This window comes from Phocoena phocoena, chromosome 7, assembly GCF_963924675.1.
Source record: "Phocoena phocoena chromosome 7, mPhoPho1.1, whole genome shotgun sequence".
NCBI lineage: Eukaryota > Metazoa > Chordata > Mammalia > Artiodactyla > Phocoenidae > Phocoena > Phocoena phocoena.
The window spans coordinates 85,919,881-85,942,729 of NC_089225.1; the positions used below are offsets into that span (position 1 = coordinate 85,919,881).

Below are 22,849 nucleotides of genomic sequence, written 5' to 3' on the forward strand. Positions count from 1 at the left end.
AGCTGCCCCATACTCAGTCTGTGGAGCTAAGGGGACCATTAGCTCCACACCCCCAACCCATTTGTGGCTGATGGTTTGGGAACTGCTGTCTCAGGGAATGACACCGCCATATGTTGAGATGCCAAAAACATTGGGACATTCTTGACCCTCCGGAGCTCTCTCTTAGCCTCTGTCTCAGATTGGTCAAGTTCTGTCAACTTCATATCTTCAAATCTAGCCCCTTCTCTACATCTTCGTGGCCACTTCTTGGTTAGGGCCCTCATCATTTCTCTACCTGCAAAAAGATTGGTCTTACTACTTTTGCTCTCTCCCATCCAATTCATTCTTCTCATTAAGAACAGAATGATCATTTCAAAATTTGAACTTGCTCCTGTCCCTCCCCTGCCTAAAATCCTTCACTGGTTTTAACAAGATAAGTAACCTCTCCACCTCCTGACATTTCTCACTTCAAATTTTATTTTCCAGATAAAATGAATTGGCGGTTCACAGAAAGTTCTGCCTTATGTCTTTACCTTTGGACACCTTGTTGCTCCCTCTGAATGAACCAACCCTCCCATTTATCCCCCACCTTAGCTAATGTCTTCTTTCCTCTCATGACTTGGTTTAGATGTCACCTCCTTCAGAAAGCCCTTCTATTGTGTGAAAATCCTGATGGGGGCCCTTCTCACTGTTCTCAGCACCCAGCATGTTCCTCAGGCCCGCAGCACTAAGCACCCCAGCTCCACAGGGAGCTGGGGTCCTCCCCTCCCACTCTGGTCTCACTTCTGCCTTCCTCAGTCCGCAAAATTTCTCTAATCAAAGTCACAAATGACCTCTGTGTCCTACATCCATTGGGTACTTTTCAGGCCTCATTTTATTTGACCCCCTCGTAGCATCTGACAGTGTAGACCAGCCCTCATTCCTGAAACACTCTCCGCCTTTAGGTCTTCCATGGTGTCAGATTTCAGGGGCTATCCTGACTGATCACCCCTTTTTCACAGTCCTCTGTCAGCTGTTCCTGTTCTACTTAACCATTAAAGGCTAAGTTCCTCCAGGCACCCCTGCTCTCTCCAATCTCCATCATGCTCATGGCCTCATTCCTATTTATAGGCAACAACTCCCAATTTGATTAACTGCAGTCCAGATCTTGCTGAGCTCCAGAAAGTATGCAGTTCTCTATGTAATGTATCCATTTGAGATATCCTGTAGGTATTTCAGAATCAAAATGTAAGAAACTAAACTAATCCTTCCTCTACTCTGGCAGTGCACCCGTCCTCTGCCACCCAACAGACACACGCATAGGCAAACACACACACACTCTCTCTCTCTGTCTTTCTCAGATAATTTCCTCTACTATTATTTCCCATATTGGTAAACCCACCCCATTGCTCAAGCAAACGAAGTCTGAGTCCTCTGACATTCCCCAGAGCCAGTCCGTCATCAAGTCTTTGACAATTCCACCTCCTAAATATCTCCCAAAATTCTACAGCCTCCAGCCTCAGCTGTAATCACCGCTTCCTTGTGTCACTCTGCTACCCTCCTGATACTGGTCTCCCTGCAAACAGTCTAGCCTTGTTCCAATTTATTTTCCAAACTAATCACAACCCGATTGGGTCATTCTCCATCCAGAAGCCTCTGCAACTCTCATCTACCCTTCATGTCTCTCTCAGCTTCATCTCATTAGGCTTTGGCCACACAAACTATTTTTGGTGGTTTTTCAAACAAGGTGACATGATTTCCTGCCTCAAGGTCTTTGCTCACATCCCCAGGTATAAGCTCTCATAGCACAGCACCCTGTACTTCTCGTGCCTAAGACTCACCACAGCTGCAGACATTTGTGTAAATTACGATCCCCTGATGGACTGTAGGTTTCAAAAGGCAAGAACAGGTCTATCTTCACCACCCCCATATTTCTAGCTCTTAGCACTGGCTTACAGTTGACACTCCATAAACACCGGTACATGGAAGGGATGTTGGGCTCTCAAAAGGCACTTGAGTGCCTTTCTGTAAGTGAATTAATTTATTTATGTTTGTATTTTCATATTTCAGATGAGATTTTCTTTAAGACAAAAGAAAGAAAGATGAGACCACTTCCTTGCAAGTTTACAATTAGAGAAAATACCAATAGGAAAAACAAGCTTATTGAAATTTATTTTTTTAAAGTTACCTAAAAGTAACTGTAGTGCTGTGGGTTGTATTGTGTCCCCCCCAAAAATGTTGAAGTCCTGCTCCCTGGTCTCAGTAAATGTGACCTTACTTGAAATTAGTTTTAGCAGATATAATCAAGTCAGGATGGGGTCAGACTGGATTAAGGTGGGCCCCCAATGCAATTACTGGTGTTCTTGTAAAGAGAGAGAGATTTGGCAACACAGACACACCCAGAGGGAAGACAGACTTGTGAGGACCGTGGCTGAGACTGGAATGAAGCAGCTACAAGCCAAGAATGCCAATCACTGCCACCAGAAGCTAGAAGAGGCACGGAAGGGATTCTTCCCTTGAGCCTTCAGAGGGAACATGGCCTTGCTGACACATTGATTTAGGTCTTCTGGTCTCCAGGACTAGGAGACAATAAATTTCTGTTGTTTTAACCCACCCAGTTTGTGGTAATTTGTTATGGCAGCCTTAGGAAACTAATACATATGGTATACATAAACTTTATAAGGCAATAGTGTCTTTAGGATGTGATTTCTTTAGCATTCTTTTAAGAAACTTTATTTCAAAAGACACACTAAACCTGGTAGTTTATTTTGTCAATAAGTTACCTTAAAAGTGATGAAATATACTTATTTATATTAAATAGTGATTCCATTTTAACATATATTTTAATACTCTTTTAATAGCAGCCCAGTAAAACATCGTATCTAAAAGATTACCTGATTGATACGGCTGAAAATTTATCAACTCTCCAAGTGCAACAAGTTTCTCCTGTGGAAAAATTTTGTAATCAGAGAATTAAATGACCACAATTACTAACGATCATTCTTTAATAGAAAAACACTGATTCTTGACGTTTAAGTAACCAACAACTGTTTTTAACATACTAGAAATTACATAATCAAATGAGAAGTGTTCTTCTGCTGATGTCTTCAAACCTTTATTGCCTCCTTATTGTTCTTAGGAATAAGAGGCAAATCGAACCCACAGAAAATCAGTGTATGCGTTGATCTAGGGGAATCGGTTTCAGGCTATTATTGAAGTCAGTTCCCTCGGAGCTATTCTGACATTACCTGAATTAGATCACTTGTCATTCGGGTCATTATTTGTTCACTGATTTCAATATCTTCGAGATCTGTAAGAACCACCCAAGTTCCATTCTCAAATTTCACAGGCATAGAAAAGACAATCCCTTCAGGAATACCAAACTGGCCTGCAGGGAGCAAACACAAAGCAAAGCAAAACGAAAGCACTCAGATAAATAAACCTTCCTTGGTAACACTGTAGATAAGGACAGACATAGTACATGCTTTTTAATGATAATGGTGGATTTAATGATAATGGAGGAATTTCTGCAAATTCCTCCCCTGGGAAGATTGAAACACTTACTAGAGAAGTATTTATTGAGCACCTCTCCAAGTTCTGACAACTTGCCCTTCTGTGTTTCTCTCAGAAGGAAGAACCATTGTTCCGTCTTTATCCCTTTTGTCCCTGCTGGGTTCAGATGCCCTGCCTCTGCCTTGGGAACTAATGCAGTCCTTCTCTTCCACCTTGTCTGGATTCCTTTTGTCTGCTTCCTTGGCTTTTCCTTGCCCCCCTAGGGAGCCCCTGAGCCCGAGCAGGTGTCCAATCTTGCCTTTGCTCTTCCAGCCTACTATTGCAGTCACAGAGCCAAGGGGCAGGCAGTGGGAAGGGAAAGTCGGTGATCTCACAGTTCCTAGTTCCCAGTTGAAATGTGCTCCAAATAAAAAAAATGGATAATGCTTATCACTAACTGAGCAACCTTCAGATAAAATGCCTCCCGTTTTCTGTGTCTCAATCAAATAAGAAAATTATTCTTGCCATTCTAGTCACCAAAAATGTTGTCAGTATGGAGGTTCCTTAAAAAACAAAAAACAGTTACCATATGATCCTGCAATCCCACTCCTGGGCCTATATCTGAAGAAAATTCTAATTTGCAAAGATATATGCAGCCCAATATTCACTGTAGCACTATTTGCAATAGCCAAGACATGGAAGCAACCTAAATATCCATTGACAGAGGAACGGATAAAGAACATGTGTTACTTTTATACAATGGAATATTACTCAGCCATAAAAAGGAATGAAATAATGCCACTTGCAGCAACATGGATGGACCTAGAGATTATCATACTAAGTGAAATAAGACAAAGACAAATACCATATGATATCACTTATATGTGGAATCTGAAAAAAAAAAAAAGATACAGATGAACTTCTTTATGAAACAGAAATAGACACACAGACATAGAAAACTCACGGTTACCAAAGGGAAAGGGGGGGCTAAATTAGGAGGACGGGATTAACATATATACTCTAAAATGCGTAAAATAAATAACCAACAAGGACCTACTGTAAAACACAGGGAACTATACTTAATATTTTGTAATAACCTACAAGGGAAAAGAATCTGAAAAGGAATATATATATATATATATAACTGAATCACTGAACTGTACACCTGAAACTAACATGACATTGTCAATCAACTATATTTCAATTAAAAAAAAAATGTTGTCACTAGGGCAAAATATTGAGGAGAGTCAAGAAACCAGGATCTAAAAGACTTTTCCGTAGAGGATGTCCCAGGCCCTCTGTTCACTCTCTATTTGAGAGCCAGCCTTATGAGTGAACAACGGATGAGGGTCTACATACGTGTTACCATTTCAGGGACACAATGATCACTTGCTCTTTACCTCCCTTGCCCCCAACACCGAACTGCTTATTGATGAATTCCTACAGAGATGAATTCAACTTGTTTTTGGCTGCACCACGTGGCTTGCAGGATCTTAGTTCCCTGACCAGGAATCGAACAGTAGAAGCGGGGAATACTAACCACTGGACAGCCAGGGAATTCCCTAATTAAACTTTTACAGATAAAGATGAGGTTTTAGGTGTCTATTTCACTAAAAAGGTAACACAGTGATTTGAAGTCACACTTGCGGATGTTCGTGCACTTTAACTATAATTGAACAAGACACACTGAGAGTCTACCCGTGAAGGAGCAACAAGTAGACCCAGCCAAAGCCCCGCCCTCAGGGTGGGTGAACTCTAATGCAGAGGGCATACGCAACTAACCACCCCATCCGTAAAGGCAGGCTGTGATATGCTCTCTGATAGAGGAACAAATGCTATGTGAGTACAGAGGAGAGACAGAGATTAATTCTGACTTGGGGGGTTCAGGGAGATTTCCATGACCTGCACCACAGTCACTGAAACAACGGGAAGGATCGTGGTTCCATTAATAACGTAAAGGATACAAGAGGTGGATCAGACTGGGGAGGATGACAACAGGTTCAGTTTGGTGTGTGTTGGTTTGAAGTGACAGCATGACATGCAGGTGGCAATGTTTGACAAGGTAGGGCTCAGCAGCAGGGCTGAGATGGGAATGGATGGGCTTGTTCAGGGAGAATGTAAAGCACAAAGGGAAGACATGCTTTAGGTCTTCAGTGCACAGAGCATCAGCTATTCTCTCTTTCCTATTTTTCAATAAATAGTAGAAGTGCTCTGAATAGCTTTTAGCAGATTAAAATACTAAGGATATAAAAATATATCCACAGTATTTGTGGATGGAGAGCAAGCTTTCCACATTCCGGCTGCTGCCTGGTACTCTGAGATCTGGGTCTCGCTGTGCCCTTTGTATCGTGGGTCTGTGTCTTTGCTCCTGCAGCTCCTGTGCCCAGATGTTCTTCCCATACTTGTCTGTCAGGTAAACAACTACTCAAGCTTGCAGGTGAGACTTCCTGAAGTGTCACCTCCTTTATGATGCAGGTCCTGATTCTTCCTGCTGCCTGCTGAAAACTGACCTTGCTTTCCCTTCCTCAGTAGGGATACAGTGAGAAAAACTTAACAGAATTATTTCATTTATGCATGTGGCTCTCCTTTACTCTGCTGTGAGCTTCCTGAAAGGCAAAAGCCGGGCCTACTCCCTATGTGCGTTCCCAGTGCATGCACACAAAATACACTGCTGAATGGATAACTGAAGGAATGCAGGCATGAACGAATGATTATGGAATTGTGAAAATCCAGAGAGCTTACAGAGCCTTTAAAGAGGTAGGAGCGGGCTTCCCTGGTGGCGCAGTGGTTGAGAATCTGCCTGCTAATGCAGGGGACACGGGTTCGTGCCCCGGTCTGGGAAGATCCCACATGCCGCGGAGCAACTAGGCCCGTGAGCCACAACTACTGAGCCTGCGCGTCTGGAGCCTGTGCTCCGCAACAAGAGAGGCCGCGACAGTGAGAGGCCCGCGCACCGCGATGAAGAGCGGCCCCTGCTTGCCACAACTAGAGAAAGCCCTCGCACAGAAACGAAGACCCAACACAGCCAAAAGTAAATAAATAAATAAAATTAAAAAGGAACTGTACCATTTAAAAAAAAAAAAAAGAGGTAGGAGCCTGTCTAGGTAAGGACACAGAAGTAGGAGCACAAGGCATACATGGAGGTTTTAAAATATCGTAAGATATGAAAAACCTAGATTTACCTTCACTCAGTACCCCTAAAGACACAATCTGTCCAGGGGGTGAGCCATGGTACCAGTACTTCAACGTAGTGGCTATACTGTGTGCAGCTAATATGCCCCCAAATCGTCTTCCTGTGGCGGTGAACTCTTTAAGACTTTCCACAAATTCTCTGTTTACCCACTCACTGTAAGGAGAGAAAGAAACAATTTTACAATGGAGGAGGGAATAGGAATGAATAAGAATGTTCCCTGGGTCAATGGATCTGAGTACAAGAAATCACCTCCACAAAACAGAAATATGACTTCCTGTGCCCCTTCTTCAAACTTCTTTAATCCCATAAAGAGTCAACTGAAAAGTAATGAAACAGAGCAGAAAGGAGTCCTAAAGTTTCAAACTAAAAACTTGATACCATAAATATGGAACACAGAAAAGTGGCCAAAGACTGCAAGAACAATTAATTTCATCACAAAGAATTTATTCTCCATAGAGGCTATCTTGGAACCAGTGGTATCCTTCATTTTAAATAAAATAGTATCATGAAATGTTGAATTATTCACATTGAGAACTAAAGAAATAATTAAGTTTTCTAATCTGAAGTTTAAACTCGGGGAACAGTCCAGCTGGACTAGAAAAAGCATGAAACAGCTGCCCTTGCTAAGCCGGCACGATACAGCTCCAGGAGATGCTGCCCGCACCCACACAGCAATGCAAGACAATGAGTCCAGGGACACAGTTTCTAGGTGTGGGTAAAGGAAGGGAAGGGAAGAAAGAGGTGATGGAAAGGACATGCTACCACTGGGAAAGTGCCGCAAAGTTTCGAAACTTGTTCCAAAGGCATTCCTCCTCCTTCCTCCTTCCATGCCCTTTTCGTAATGGTGGTGTTGACTGTGACAGGCACAGTTTCTAAGTGCTTTGGCCTGTCTTAACCCATTTCATCTTCCCAATGGCCCTATAAGACCCGCACTCTGTTACCATTTCCACTTGGCAGATGGAAAAACCGAGGCACAGAGACGTTAAGTAACTTCTCTAAAGTCACACAGCTAATGAGTGGCTGAATGAGAATTCCAACCCAGGTGGCTTGGCTCCAGAGATGTTGCCCCTTACCACGTCTCAATTCTGCCTTTCCTGGAACCCAACACCCAGCATGGCCTGGGCCTGCTCACCATTATAATTCCTTACTCTTGAAGCTTTTTCAACTAATTTCAACTTGGACAGAGGTCTTTACATTAAATAAGATTCACTTTACATATGTTTGCTTTAGTGATAACATTAATGGCATCTTTGAGCCACTTTAAGGATAATCTGAAATATAAAAATTCAAAATTCCAAAATCAAATAAATTGGGGGTGGGGACAGACTAGTTGAAATTCTGTGGAATTCTCTACATTTCTTCAATAGAAAGCATAAATGAGGATGAGTGTGAACAGTTACTTCTGCACACTGATTTCCAAGATGATTTTTAAATGATTATAATAACATTACACGTTTATTCAATATTGTTAGACTACTTCACTTAAAAAGATACTGTACCTATCAAAAATCAGGCTTAAAACAGGGCGTGAATAGTGAGGAGGTCCCCAAACAGCACTCTCATATCTGTAAACCTTGGCTTTTCTCAGATCGACGTAGTTATTTCCACTAATATTACCCCAAATTATCACATCTTTGATGCCTGTGAAGAAAAGCAATTAAAAAAAATAACGTAATGTAAAAAATTGACTGTAGTCTACTTTCTGTTTGTGTGTTTGTTTTACAATTGGTCCTTTTGCTATAAGACAGACTTAAGTTTATGCTCCCTAAAAATGTGCAAACAATGTGGATCATCTCCTTAATCATCAGAGTCTGGCCATTCCTAATAATGCACGTGGATGGTGTGAGCATAGGACTGACTTCAGGGAACACTGAAATGCTCCCCGAAAGAAAGCGCTACTGAAAATTATACCCCCGCTCTGGTCCTAACTTCACCACTCTGCTTGCCGTGAAGAGGATTTTTTATCTGCTTTGATTCTGACAGAGAGTCCCTGATTTTAGACTGGAATAGAAATTTGGGCAAGTCACTTGACTCCCTGGGTGGATTTCGTTTCCTGCAGAATGGAGGTGCTGGAATAAGAGGACCCCGAGGAACATCTTAATCAAAGAAGATATATTGAATTAGCTTGTATGTGTGAGGCACTTTTAGGTGGGAGGCTCAGAAGAAAACAAATCAGCCCAAATCCTTGCAATATTCTGGGGGTAGAGGGGAGTGGGTGAGAAAACAACTACTATACAACGTGATACGTATTACCAAGAAAAAGAAGAGGATGGGGGTAGAGAGAAATAGGAATTGGTATTTCATATGATTCTAATATATGAAATTCTCTCTAATAATTCTCTCTAATAATTGTGGATTTTCTGGGAATGTATCTGAAGTGAAAATAGGGGATTTTATTGATTTATTTATAAACTTATTTATTTGTTTAAAAACTGAATTCTCTTAAAAGGTCATACCACTTTCTATTACGGAGATTAAATTCTTTCCTGTTCTGTGTGAGATAAGATTGCTGTTGGCTTCAAGTAACAGAATATCCTTCTGACCTGGCTTAACTAGGAGGAGTTTACTTTTCTCAGATAACAAGTTGAGGTTGGCAGTGACACAGGGGCTTGTTAAGCAGCTCAAAGATGTTGCTCTCTTGGCCTTCGCCTCATGGTCCTAAAATGACTGCAGCGGCTCCGAGTATCACACTCTTACAGAGTTGTGTTCAAAGGCAGGCAGGAGGGAAAAGAATTTTTCTTAAAGCTTTAAGGCCCTTTATAGCTCTAAATGCCTTAAATCAAGCTAGAGAAAATTATAGCGGACATCTGCTTTTTTTTTTTTTTTTTTTGTGGTCCTAACATCTCTTCCTCCTTTTTTTCTTTAACAGCATACTGGCTTTTCTTTAAATAGGTACCCTTCCCCAATTTCAGTCCATTTGGTTTGGGTGAAGCTGTCCTTACCCCCTCAGGTCTATCGATAGGCATCAGACCTAGATTCCAGATTTCTGGCCACACTGACTTGGAGAAGGGCATGTGGTCCAAGCCCAGTCAATGAGATCTTATTCTGCTACTTTTATACAAAGAATCGAGCGAGAACGCTCTTTTTCTACTGGGGTAGTTAAGCTATGATGCCGGTAGCCGTTTTGCCACTGTTTAGAGAAAGCCTATCCGAGAATCAGATCAAAGCTGAGGAAAACAGAGCTGAGTGATGAGCCAGGTGAGAGCACAAACCAGGCTTGACTTCATCACTTGAACCCCAGCATCCGGCTATGCCCCAAATAAGAACGACTCCTGTACTCTTCAGTTATGTGGAAAAAAAGCTCTGACTCTGGTCGCTTTGAGTGGACTTTCTGTCACTTGTACAGAAAGAGTTCCAACTAAGCCAATGTACATAGTCTGAGAAACAGGTTTATGTGTGAACTGAACTCAAGGGATATCCTGAAAAGGTCTGCTCCCCTCTTGGCATCTGGAATTCTCCTGGAATAATTCTCCCTGATGGTTTTTCTAGTTCATGTGACTTTGTTTAGCTCTGTCTTTGTCGTTGCCAACTTCCTCCTTACTACTCCACTGACAATTCCACTTTAACAGCCGTCCCTCTAACATTTCCCTTTTTTGTCCCAACTTGTCTCCACTTTTCTTTCTTCTGCTGCTGCTGTGCTTACTGGCTTTGAATACAGCAGGGTTTAGAAGTTATGGTACCACCAGACCCACAAGAGAGCAGCTTTCTGGTTGAAAGTGCCTGCCCTGTTTTAAATTTTGTAACACTGCCTCTTCTTGCCACTTTCATCAGTGTATCATAGATCTTTTGTGAGAAATCAGTATCTACACACATACATATAAGGTTGATAACAGAGATAAAATGATTAGGAAATGTTTTCCTACTGAATAATTTTAGTATCCATTTGGCTGAGGTATCCAGTGACCCTGGGGGTAAGACACTAATGATTTGTAGGCAAGAATACCAGAAGTTATGGTCCTAGGGCTTTGCCCTAATGTGTTAGGGGCTCACCGAAGTCCCTTATAGCTCTGACTGAGAGCATTCCAGGCTCACATCTCACTGTCTTCCCAACTTTGCTTGATGTCATGTCTTGCACTTCCTGGCATTCTAAATGGACTTCACTGCACCTGCTCCATCTAAGGGCACAAATAGCTAAAGTCTGTCAAACCTGACAAATATTTTTAGATACAGCACTCCCCCTTTAGATACAAAAATCCATTTTCTGATTCTGTCTCATCCTCCTATGATTTTGACCTCTATAAGTACAAAGATTATTAGAAGCAGAAACTGATCAGATAGCATAATCACCTTAACAAGTTTACTATCCTTGCAAATGTTTAGCTTGTGTCGGGCACTCCTCCAAGCACTTTAGAAACATTATCTCTTTAAATCCTTGCATCAATTCTAGGATGTAGGTGCTATTTACATCCTCATTTTACAGGTGAGGAAGCCAGACACAGCAAGGTTAAGTGATCTGCCCCAAGTCACACAGGTGGGAAGTGGGGTGGGGTCACTTTAACAGAGCCCTGAGTATTTTTTTAAAAAACACCGATTACATTGGTTGACCAAAAGAAAAAAAAAAGGAATATTAAGTTTCAAATTACTACTTGAAAAATAGAAATCTTATTATTTAAATATTTGTTTCTTAATTTTTAGAATGATGGGGAAAAGATCAGCTAGTCATAAAAGCTAGTAGAAAGAAAATGCACAGTAGTGAAGTCACACAATCAGAAGTTCTTGGCCTCTGCTTCATACTTTCTAGTCCAGATATCCCGACTGATTTTAGAGGGGACAGTGTTCTTCCTAGCTGCTGTGAAATCACGTTGTTTAAAACCAGACATGGAAACAGGAGCTCACTCACATGACGGAGTCGTTTTCAGTTTTCTGGCCAGCGCCGCCTTCGCTTTGCCTTCTACGCCCAAGGCCACAGCGATAATATTGTGGGCGAAGTTTGGGGCGTATCTCATAAGCAAAGACGTTTTGAGATTCACAAAGGTTTTTCCTCCCACAATAATTCTGACGGAATCATGAGCATTTTTCTCAATCAGGGATCCGTAGAGGTGGCACAGAGTAGCCTTGCTTCGGATGCAGTCTTCCAAACTGTACACCTCCTTGTCCACGTGGTCGTCGAGGAAAATGATCACGTGGGCCTGGCGGAAGGCGTCCTCCGCTTGGGTGCAGACGGACACACTCTGCAGGAAGGGCGACGCCAGGTCCTGAGCCTCCTTCACAAGGCTTGTGAGTTTCTCTTCTGCCTGCTTGTTGTCAAATAGGTTTATGCTAATTTCCATATGCGGTCCAAACACTTCACCACTTGTCAAGATGGGAATTAGGTTGTAGCAGGCAGGAGACGATGCACTAATAAAAATGCAAAGCCGATTACGAGTGGTTAAATCTTTTGCTCCTTTTCAGGCTTTATTCTTTTTTTTTTTTTTTTTTTAAGTATCAACCATGTATAGAAGTCTTTTTTTTTTTTAATAAATTTATTTATTTTCGGCTGTGTTGGGTCTTCATTGCTGTGCGCGGGCTTTCTCTAGTTGCGGCGAGCGGGGGCTCCTCTTCGTTGTGGTGTGCGGGCTTCTCATTGCAGTGGCTTCTCTTGTTGCAGAGCACGGGCTCTAGGCGACCGGGCTTCAGAAGTTGTGGCTCACGGGCTCTAGAGCGCAGGCTCAGTAGTTGTGGTACACGGGCTTAGTTGCCCCGCGGCATGTGGGATCTCCCCGGACCAGGGCTTGAACCTGTGTCCCCTGCACTGGCAGGCGGATTCTTAACCACTGCGCCACCAGGGAAGTCCTCAGGCTTTATTCTTAATAGATATTCTTCTGCACGTGCATTAATAGGGTGATTTAATATATTAAATTGGCATACACAGCGGCACAGACATTTTTAAGGCTAGAAATCAAAAGTAGAACAAAATAATTCTCACTGCTAACTTCTTGCTTTGGCCATCTGAAAACAATACCAAAGTAAGAAATGTACCTGTTTATAAGGCGTTTCAAATTAAATAGAATAGGCAGAAAGCAAAATTTAAAAGAACTGTGTCATATTACTGTATATTACTGTAATTGCGTGTTACTGTAATTATGTGTTTATATTCTTTTTTAAAAAAGATAAGGAAATCAGTTTCATTTAACCATAACTCTTTTCTATTTTGTACCCTTATCTGCAAAGTAATGACATCTTTTAGAAAGGCCTATTTTTCCAAATCCTTATAAAGAAGCCTAGGATCAACACAGGCGAGGTATCATGTATCTGCACCCACAATTCAGCTAGTATTTGAGTACTCTATAGCTTGGCTGATAACAGAGAGCCCTAATGACCCCTGAGGGGGAGTTTAGAAATGCATCCGGGCATTTTTTCACAGTGGGTTTGGAGAGAGGCGCAGTGGTGTTTTCAAGAGCATCTGTACCATTTTAATCCTTTAAAAATATCTAGGGGCTTCCCTGGTGGTCCAGTGGTTAGGACTCTGTGCTCCCAATGCAGGGGGCCCCGGTTCGATCCCCAGTCGGGGAGCTGGGTCCCGCAGGCCACAAGGAGGAGCCCGCATGCCGCAAATAAAGATCCCGCATGCTGCAGCTAAGACCCAGCGCAGCCAAATAAATATTAAAGAAATTCTAAAGCAGATGTAATATTATTAAATCTGGGTGTAAAGTTCATGTATGGTTATTACATCATTCTCAGTTCTTTTCTGCATTTGAAATCTTTCATAATAACAAATAATTTTTCAGATGAGCCTGTACATTAGGATACACACATAGATAGTAAGAAGGGCAGTGTGAGAGACAGATTGAGAGTGGGGAAAGGAAAGGGGGAGGGAGAGATAGAGCAAGATGGACAGCAAAAGGACAAAGAGAGAGAGCACAGAGATAGAGAGAAAAAGCAATGACAAACATCGAATGTGTCCACCCACCACTGAGAGCGAGAGTGATGAGAAAAAGTGAGAAGGGGTAAGAGTGAGGGGGGTGAGGTTACAGAGAATGAGTGCAACATGGAAGAGCTAAGGATGAGGACAACTCTAGCAAGTGGGAAAGAGGAAGAGGGCAACAGTCAGGAAGATGGGGGAGGGAAGGAAGGAAACGAGGGAGAGGGAAGGAAGGAAACGAGGGAGAGGGAAGGAAGGACAGTGAGGCGACGAGCAGGATCGTATGAGCAGCAGACAGCATGAGACACACAGAATGAGGGCAGGAGAGCTGGAGACAGTTATGCAAAGTAAATACCTTTGCTATAAAGCTGCTCTTAGATTTAGTATGTATGTGTATTGTATGCATATTACATACACATTGAATCTATATATAGTCTAAAACTCATACATGGGACTACACTAGGGGATATATAGGCATATACATATATTCCATATCTATAATATTCGTATACATACATACAAATCTCACACTTGACACTCAGATATTCTTCCATCATATAATTAATCCTACATCATCGTCCTTCTAAACATAAAAAGCCAACCTCATGAATCCTAGGATTTGACGGTCCCACCTGGTGATCCAGACCTGCAAGGGGTTGATGAGACCTTTCAGGGCTTCTTTCTCCAGCTCTTTTTCTATGTGTGCCCCCAGGTTCTCTTGAGCAACTGTCTTCATCAGCTCAGTTGTCATGCTAGAGGTGACACCATAGTAAAGCTAAATATTGGGAAAGAAAAAATCAACACCAGAGTAGCTGACAATGGCTATAATGGAAAGTTCTTGTTTAAAGCCCAAATAGAGTAAAAAGAGAGCTGAGAGAATACCTTAGAAAGCAAGACATTGGAAAAATATAATAATAGGAGAGAACAATAATGTTTTAGACAGATAAATCAACTGAATTTGTATACCTGGGCATGTTCTAGGAACTCGTTATATCCTCCCAAAAGCAAACCCTTTCCTCCACGATCCAACAGCTCTCTCCAGATGATGGGGGAATTTTTGTGACTCCACTTATTCTTTTTACACAACTCTTTCAGCCACTCCTATTGAATGATAGAGTCCACGAGAAGTTGCACATTGAATCTGCCTTGGAATTCAATGCTTTAGAGTTCAAACGTTAAAATACTAGTGTTTTTTTTTTTACTACCTCTGTGTATACATAATAAAATTTAGATATCTTTAAACTGTAAAATATAAATATAGAAATAGTGATGAGTTGAGTAACAAATTAATCAAGAAAGAATATTCTTCGAATTCATCGACCAAATAAAGGTACTGAATGTTGCTCTCTTTCCTGAGTAGACCTGAAGTGCAAGGGTTTGGCTTAAAAAAGGAGCCGAGTTTTCCAACTCAAATGGTCTTCTGTATGAGATGTCTCTGTTCTTAGGGCCGTATAAATTGATATTGCTTTCCAAATATGTGAGTATAGTTTATATTTTTTAGATTGAATTAATGAGCTAAAAATCATCTGGGGATTTCTGATAATATTTACTAGAAAAAGTTTAAAACATCATTGTCTGGTTTGTGTACACCAGGCCTTCCAATGACAATATCTGCATAGAGACAGAGTGCAACATTTCTATGGGTAAAGTACATGGCAACATTCTTGTCTTTGGAGGAATGTATCATGAAGCTACCTTACAAATGAATTTCCCTCGTTGATGTTTCCACCATGATGATTCCCCCATGGCCTCTCTAGTCACAACGTAGCCTGACCAGTGAAATACTGCGGATCTAGAAGAAAGAGACTCTACCTCAAAGGACCTTCAGCAGCGAGCAGGGCATGGTGATGTCCTGGCAGGAGCTGGAAGAATATGTACAGGACCGGACCCTGAGGGTGCTGAATCAAGAGTGGAACATAAAGCTGGACAAGAGAGAATTTCTCAAAATCAATCACTCTTCTGCTATTCAAGAGTGTACACCCTGACAAAGACCTCAGAAGACAATGCCAACATGTTGCTAGGATGGCTCTTCAGAGCTCGGAGCAAGGGATGAAATAAATGGAAATGCCAGAACTGTCATGGAAGACCATGGAAGAAGGGATGAAAAAGCTTATAAAAAATGGGCTCGCTAGAGTGGATACGCTATGACGGAAGGCTGGAAAACTATTGGTCACCTATGTTCTCTGGAAGGGCCTGGAGGACACTACATTCACCAAAGTGACAAGGAATGCACTGATGAGAGGGGTCTCAGCATCACTGAGAAGCTCGGTGTGGCTGTCAATTCTGGGCCATGGCTGTTAAATGACATGCTCTTATAGAGCTGGGCCCCATGGCAATTGGGATGATAGAATTCTGAAATAAAAGAGGACGGGGGGCAGTGCCCACCAGAGAACATCTATTATGACAGAAGCACTAAGCAACCCAGCAGTAAGATAACTTAGACAGCTGAAGGCACAATGGGGACATGAAAAAGTTAGAGCTTATGCAATGGTCTGAGAAAACAAGCTGATCTAGCCATTGCTGCCGCCATTAACAAAGATCAGCGCAGACCTCCTGTTAATGGCACTATCCCTCAAAGACAACAACCAGCCTCTTGGTGGCAATCTGATTACATTGGACCCCTTCTACCCTGGAAAGACCGGTGATTCACCTTGATTTTAATCAACATATATTCTAGATAAAGAATTGCCTTTATTGCTTGTAGGATTTTGGCCAGCACCCTGTTCAAGACTTTTCAGAATTTTTAACCTACCAACATGGGATCCTGCATAACATCACTTTGAACCAAGAAACCCATTTTAAAGTAAAGGATGTATGACATTGGGCATGAAACCAGGGACCCACTGGCCCTATCATATATGGCAACATCTAGCAGCATGATAGAGGGATAGAACAACACACTGAAGATGCAGGCACCAGCTTAGAGACTGATACCTTGCAAGGATGGGGGTACCATCTTTCAGGATGCAATATATACCACAAATCAATAGAGTTTTGCCCCAATAGGTCAAATACATGAATCCAGGAACCAAGGATGGAATTAAGAGTGACCCTGCTTACCATCACTCCCAGTGACCCACCCAGTGTGAGGGGTGCTTCTATCAGGAAGAGTCCCATTAAACTTTAATCTATGGCTGCCACATGGTCACTTAGAGCTCCTGTGCCAAGAGATCAGCCAGTAAGGAGAGGAGTTACCATCATGGAAGGGGTAATTGCCCCTGTTGATCAGGAGCACGTAGGGCAGCTATTACCAATGTGGGCAGGAAAGAATGGTTGGCATCTAGGTAATCCATTGGGGCATCCTTGGTAGTGCCTTGCTTAATTTTGACAGCAAATGGACAGGTGCAACAGTCATATCCTGAAAAGGGAATAGAGACGAGGGCTCAGGCCCCTAAGGATACAGGTGTAAGTCACCACCACACCTAATAAGTCACCTGAATCAGCAGAGGGTGAGGGGAATCTACAATGGATAGAAGAGAAGAAAGGTGACGCGTCAGTTATGGTGCTGAATGATGTGTAGTGCTGAAATGATGTGTAGCTGAGACTATTGTTCACTTAACTAAACTTCCTCTCGTAAAGTTTCCCCAGGGAGAGATGCCAACCAGAATTCTGGAAGAGCTGTTCCCGGATGGTGTGAACGCATTATATGCAGCATGTGGATCCAAAAGGCACAACTGGTGAACTAGCAGATCCTGTCACGTGTAGTCCCTATTCCTCCTTCGTGACCAAGGCACTCATTCCCCCTGCCACGAGGTGTACTGGCTGTTGATGGCTCAGTGCTGAGTCTCTCTCTGGAAACTGACCTCAGCCAAAGGATGTTCCCTTGCCTAAGGTTAGGTCTCTTCCCCAGGGCAGCCCACATCCTCTGACTGTTAGCTGCAGGAGGACAAAAGCCTGGCCTCCTTGCCTGTTTGGGTGGGTATCTTTGAAGGGCCATCCCAGCTTCAGAGTTCCCTGCAGGGCTGGTTGAGCCCTTTGTTAGAGCTGTGTGGCAGTTCAACTTCTCCCATTGCCCAGTCCTGCTGCCCTCATTCCTTCTAAGGATGTTGTTCCCAAGAACACTCCCCAGTAAAGGAAACTCCTTCCCCCAAATTTCCATCTAAGTCCCAAAGAAGGGTGTGTCAAATAAACAAGTCCCTCATGTCATTAGAAATCAATATGAAGAAGAATTGAAAGTTAAAAACTGCAATATACGGGCTTCCCTGGTGGTGCAGTGGTTGAGAGTCCACCTGCGGATGCAGGGGACACGGGTTCGTGCCCCGGTCCGGGAGGATCCCACATGCCGCGGAGCGGCAGGGCCCGTGAGCCATGGCCGCTGAGCCTGCGAATCCGGAGGCTGTGCTCCGCAACGGGAGAGGCCACAACAGTGAGAGGCCTGCTATGTGGATTCTTGGGGGGAAAATACCACCCAAATTGATTCTACTTACTGGTTAGGGCCTCATTTGTTCTATTAGGTACTAGGAAAAAAAATATAAATAATGTTTTGAGGCTGATAAGTCAGGATTGATTTTACTAACATCAAAATATCAATAGTACATGAACATTCATTCCTGGAAAGCTATCTGATACACTAGCTAATATGTAATTAAATCAGAACACATTTTTCTGTGTGTGTGAGTTTAACAAACTGTAAAGGCCTCTTACCTCCCAAACATCAGGATGCTGTGTAATTTTATGTATCCGAAAATCAGGAAGATTCTTTTGTAAATAATCTGCCAGAAGTTCTGCTTTAGCATAATATGGGCAATCTGCTCTACCTAAAAAATTCAAATTAGCAATATTTTCTTTCATCACATGGAAATTATCATGTAGTTACAAGCATTTGTCATATAATTACAGAATTAATCACACAGTTACAATATAATTTATATAGAGCTATAGCATATACTGCCATAACATAAACTTTTGATTTTTATTATATTGGCAAAATAAAATGAATTTCATAGGAGATCAGCATCATTAGTAATAAAGTGTGGAAAGGAAAAAAAGACTATTGAATATTTATTCTCCTCCAGTGCTGTATTAGACCTCACTTCCTCTAAGAGGCTGCCAGGCTACTAATTAAGCATGAACTACTCATAATGAACTACTCATTAGTAGCTACTAAAAGGCAAAGTGTGAAGTGAGGAGTGGTGGTAAAATCACATGTGGACTTGCTATGTGTGCAGAGAGTATTGGGGGAAGAAGTGGAGGGAGAGAGAAGAGTCTGGCTTAACTTCTTTTTTTGTGGCGTGGCTAGGTGATCCTGACCTTACTAGAGAGAAATCATGGGTGAGAAGTTTAAATTATAAAGCGCAGCTGGAAGTATCTGTAGTATATCTAAGTGGATATGACCAGCAGGCAGCTGCACCTACAAATCTGAAGAGCAGGCCTTCTGTAATAGCTTAGGATACAGGTTTTGCAGGCATAAACACAGAGAAAGTGACAGCCACTAAAGTCGGTGGGACTGGATGTCCGGTAGAGTAGGAGGGGCAGGGGCCGAGGGCAGAACACTCTCTGTAGCCTTCTTCCCCGATTACTCCCAATTCACCAGTTCTTCAACCTCCCGGTGACTTCTAAGTCATCATCCCCTCTCAAACTCCCCCTGGCTATTAGCCTCCCTGTTTAGTTCAAATCCATGACTCATGAATTCAGACCACTCTTCTGGTTCATGTCTGCAATTCTCTTGCCCCACTGTGCTTCTGGCAAGTAAGCCTGGTAAAAGCCCCTCACCCGGAATGAACCCAGTAACTTGCCTTTTCTGTGCCTGGGTTTCATGTACTTGGCACCCCTGGATAAACATGGTAGAACCAAGCAGAGTGGCACCATTATAACTTCATGGTCACCGGTCTCAACTGACCCTCAACTCTTCCTGGAGATCCCTCTGTTTCCCTTGGCAGCACTCTCTTCTGGTCTCTACAATTACCATTCCAAACTGCCTACTTCCTTCAAGCCCCTTCCTTCTCTCCAATATTTTTCTGTACTATCAGAAGACAACAGAAAACTCTGCTTTCTACTTTACGCAAACTAAACCAAATCATACAAAAAGGCATCAGTTGGGAAATCCCCCAAGCTCCTGCCATCAAACCTACTAGCCTATCTGCATTTGGATTCATCCTTTCCTTCTTTCTTCTATTCAGTGGAAGAGGGATCCTACCTCTTATCCAGATCCAATCTCACCACTTATGCTCTGAACACCACCCTCTTCCACCTCCACTGGTTATCCCCTTTTTCTAGCATCTTAGCTCTGTTTCTAATGGCCTGTTTCTATCATAATTAAAATATACTCATTATATTTAAGTTTCTCTTGTCCTGAGAAACAAAAAGCCCCTTCAGTCATTGCCTTCTACCTGCCCTTTTCTATTAAAACTTGAAATAGTTCTTGAAATAGTTCTCTACACTTGCCATCCCCAGTTCCTCACTTCCACTGATTTCTCATGCCACTGCAATCTGGCTTTTCCCATAATTCTCTAGAAGGTCACCATGGACCTCCATGTCACTAAATCCAATGGATACTTTTTGATCCTTTTCTTGTTGAGCCTTGGTAGCATTTGTCTCCCTTCAATTCTTGAAATACCCACTATGGTGGGGGCATTCTTCAGGTTTTTTTCCTACTTCTCTGGCCACTCCTCATTACACTTTTAGGTTCCTATTCCTTTATTAATGCATTAAAAGGTTAGCATTCTACAAGGCATCTTATCTTCATACTCTATGATCCTTCCTGGATAATCTCCTCCACTCCTTTGGTTTCAAGTAGAAATCTGTATTTCCAGTTATGAACTATCTCCTTATCTACATGTCTACACCGTCCTGTATTTTTTCAACTCCTTCTAAATGTCTCATAAGCACTCAGCATGTCTATGACAGATTTTGCCATCACTCCCCTACTAAATTTGCTCCTTCTCTTATGTTCTTTATGTTCATCTACCCAGTTATTTAAGAGTATTAACAGTACCCAGAGTATAAAGCCTACTCTTCTGCTTTTTTTCAATGACTTCCCATCTACCCAGTTATGCAAACTACTGTCTGGGAATAATTTTAACTCTTTCTTCTCCCTTCCTTTCTTCCTCCACCTAGTCAAATGTCTAGTTCTATAGATTCTGCTCCCTAACATCTCTCCAATCCATTCACTTCTTTGCATTTCCATTGTCCACCTTCCTAGACCAGGCCACCAGTATTTCCTTCCTGGACTACGGTACCTAACTGGGCTCTGGGCATCCAGTCCTTTTCTTCTCACATTGTAGCAATAACACTGAGATAAAATGCAAATTTTATTATGTATCTCCTTCCAAAAACCTTCCATGTACTTTAGATAAAGTTTAAAATATTAAGGGCTTCCCTTGTGGTGCAGTGGTTAAGAATCCGCCTGCCAGTGCAGGAGACAAGGGTTCGAGCCCCAGTCCAGGAAGATCCCACATGCCGCAGAGCAACTAAGCCTGTGCACCACAACTACTGAGCCTGCGTGCCGCAACTACTGAAGCCCACGTGCCTAGAGCCCGTGCTCTGCAACAAGAGAAGACACCACAATGAGAGGCCCGTGCACTGCAATGAAGAGTAGTCCCCACTTGCTGCAACTAGAGAAAGCCCGCGCACAGCAACGAAGACCCAACACAGCCAAAAATAAATAAAAATAAATACATCTAAAAAAATATTGAACGTGGCTCACAAGAATATATATTTTCTAACTCTGGCCTTAACATATTATAGTCTCTTCCTTGTACTCTATGCTCCAACCCTACTAAATCTTTCTCAATTTTCTGCTTACTGTATACTCTCAAAAATCACCAAACTAGCTTCCTCATTGCAGCCCCACTCCCTGCTACCCGTGCCTAATTTACTTTCCTCCTCCCTACTTATTTCCTCTCCGATAGGTAACACTCATCTTTCAGGACCCTGATTAAAAAATCCCTTCTTCTGGGAAGTCTTTGCCTAAGAAAGGTCCCCTGCCACTGCCCCTGCTCCTATAGAACCCAGCCCTGCCACTGCCACAAATGCAACATTCTCAAAAATACTCTTCTGAATGAATAAAGGAGCAAAGGAAATAGGTTTTCAGGCAGATGGGAGATGACAATTGTGTTAAGGCATCAAAGAGGTCAAATAAGACAAGGACCGGACAGCTTCTGTAAAGTCATTGGTGATTTCGGTGAGGGCCATTTCTGAAAGGAGGCAGAAGTAGAAACCAGATTGAGTGGAAGGCGGACCTGGAGATAGAAGAGCAGTCTACCCTTCTGAGAAACTTGCTGAGAGGAAAGGAGGCAGGTACAATAGCCTGCTGCAGTAAGAGCCTCTTTGGTGGTTTTCTGGATGCCAGTCGACATTTCCAGTCTGTCCCCTCCATTGCTGACAAGGTGGGCTTTCTAAAATGCAAGCTCATTAAGATACCCTCCTGCTTAAACATTTTAAATGGCTCCTCATTGCTTTCAGCATACAGTTCAAACACCTTTGCTTGGTGTTCTTGAAGTGCAAGGATCTGGCTTCTGATCCCATTCTTGCCCCAGGTCCAGTCACTTCCTCCATATCCAGAGGCCGTGACACTTCTAGCCTCTGTGCCTTTTTCTGGAATGTCCTCCCTATTCCAAACCTTCACAAATCAGCTCTTGTAACACCCCCCAGAGCCCTGTGCACATACCTCTCATTGCATTAATCACACTGTATCAAAAGTACTTGTTTACATGCTTCTGTATCCCAGGAGACTGAAAGCTCCTCGAAGGCAGGGATGTGTCTTTCCCCTCACTGTATCCCCTGTGTCCAGCAGTGCTTTGTACAGTCACTGCCCAACATACATTTTTGAATGAAAGCATAATAAAGCCTGGGTGGTCCATATAGAGGCTGGAGTTGCTAGAACATAGGCCAGTTAAGAAGATCACCGGCAAGCGGTCATAGGAGGAGAGTAGCTGTCGGTGTTTTGAGCGATCTGCGGGCGGACGCGGGGATCACTCACCAGCGAGTACGAATTTGGCCATGGTGAAGCCAGGACCCGCGGGCTTGAACCGCAGCTCCACCGTTTCTAGGCAACCACGCCGCTCGGGACTTGGCGCAGGCGCACTCTGAAGCTGAGCGCGGACTCTGGCGCCCAGCTGGAGAAGTTGCGTGTTGGGGTACACAGTTATACACTGTCATTAAAAGCTCTGTGGTCTCCCCCGTGCCTATTCCCTGCAGCTAAGAAAAACGAGTCCGTTTTTCGGTAGGCTTTCTTCACTCCAAGCAAACTATTTCCAACCTCCCGCGAACATAACACTTTTTGACCTATGAAGGATCCGTAAAATCTCGCGATACTCTCAGCTCGCGGGGAAGCTGTATGGCCGCGCCTCTGTTTAACCAGGGGGCTCTGAATTAAGGTGAGTGGAGGACGAGCATAGGTGGAACAGGTGGTCGTACTACGCTTT

General features: G+C 42.9%; 1 protein-coding gene across 1 annotated transcript; it reads right to left on the minus strand.

Moving 5' to 3' along the window:
* Nucleotides 1-1,988: 1,988 nt before the first annotated feature.
* MDH1B (malate dehydrogenase 1B) lies at nucleotides 1,989-22,429 on the minus strand. Its single transcript, XM_065880695.1, has 10 exons — nucleotides 22,405-22,429; nucleotides 18,129-18,241; nucleotides 14,451-14,585; nucleotides 14,117-14,259; nucleotides 11,484-11,980; nucleotides 8,143-8,284; nucleotides 6,633-6,796; nucleotides 3,207-3,346; nucleotides 2,853-2,904; nucleotides 1,989-2,038 (listed from the first exon to the last, which is right to left on the minus strand). The coding sequence occupies exons 1-10, from the start codon at nucleotides 22,424-22,426 to the stop codon at nucleotides 2,025-2,027; spliced, it is 1,422 nt and encodes a 473-aa protein (XP_065736767.1). The 5' UTR covers nucleotides 22,427-22,429; the 3' UTR covers nucleotides 1,989-2,024.
* Between the last annotated feature and the right edge of the window lie 420 nt (nucleotides 22,430-22,849).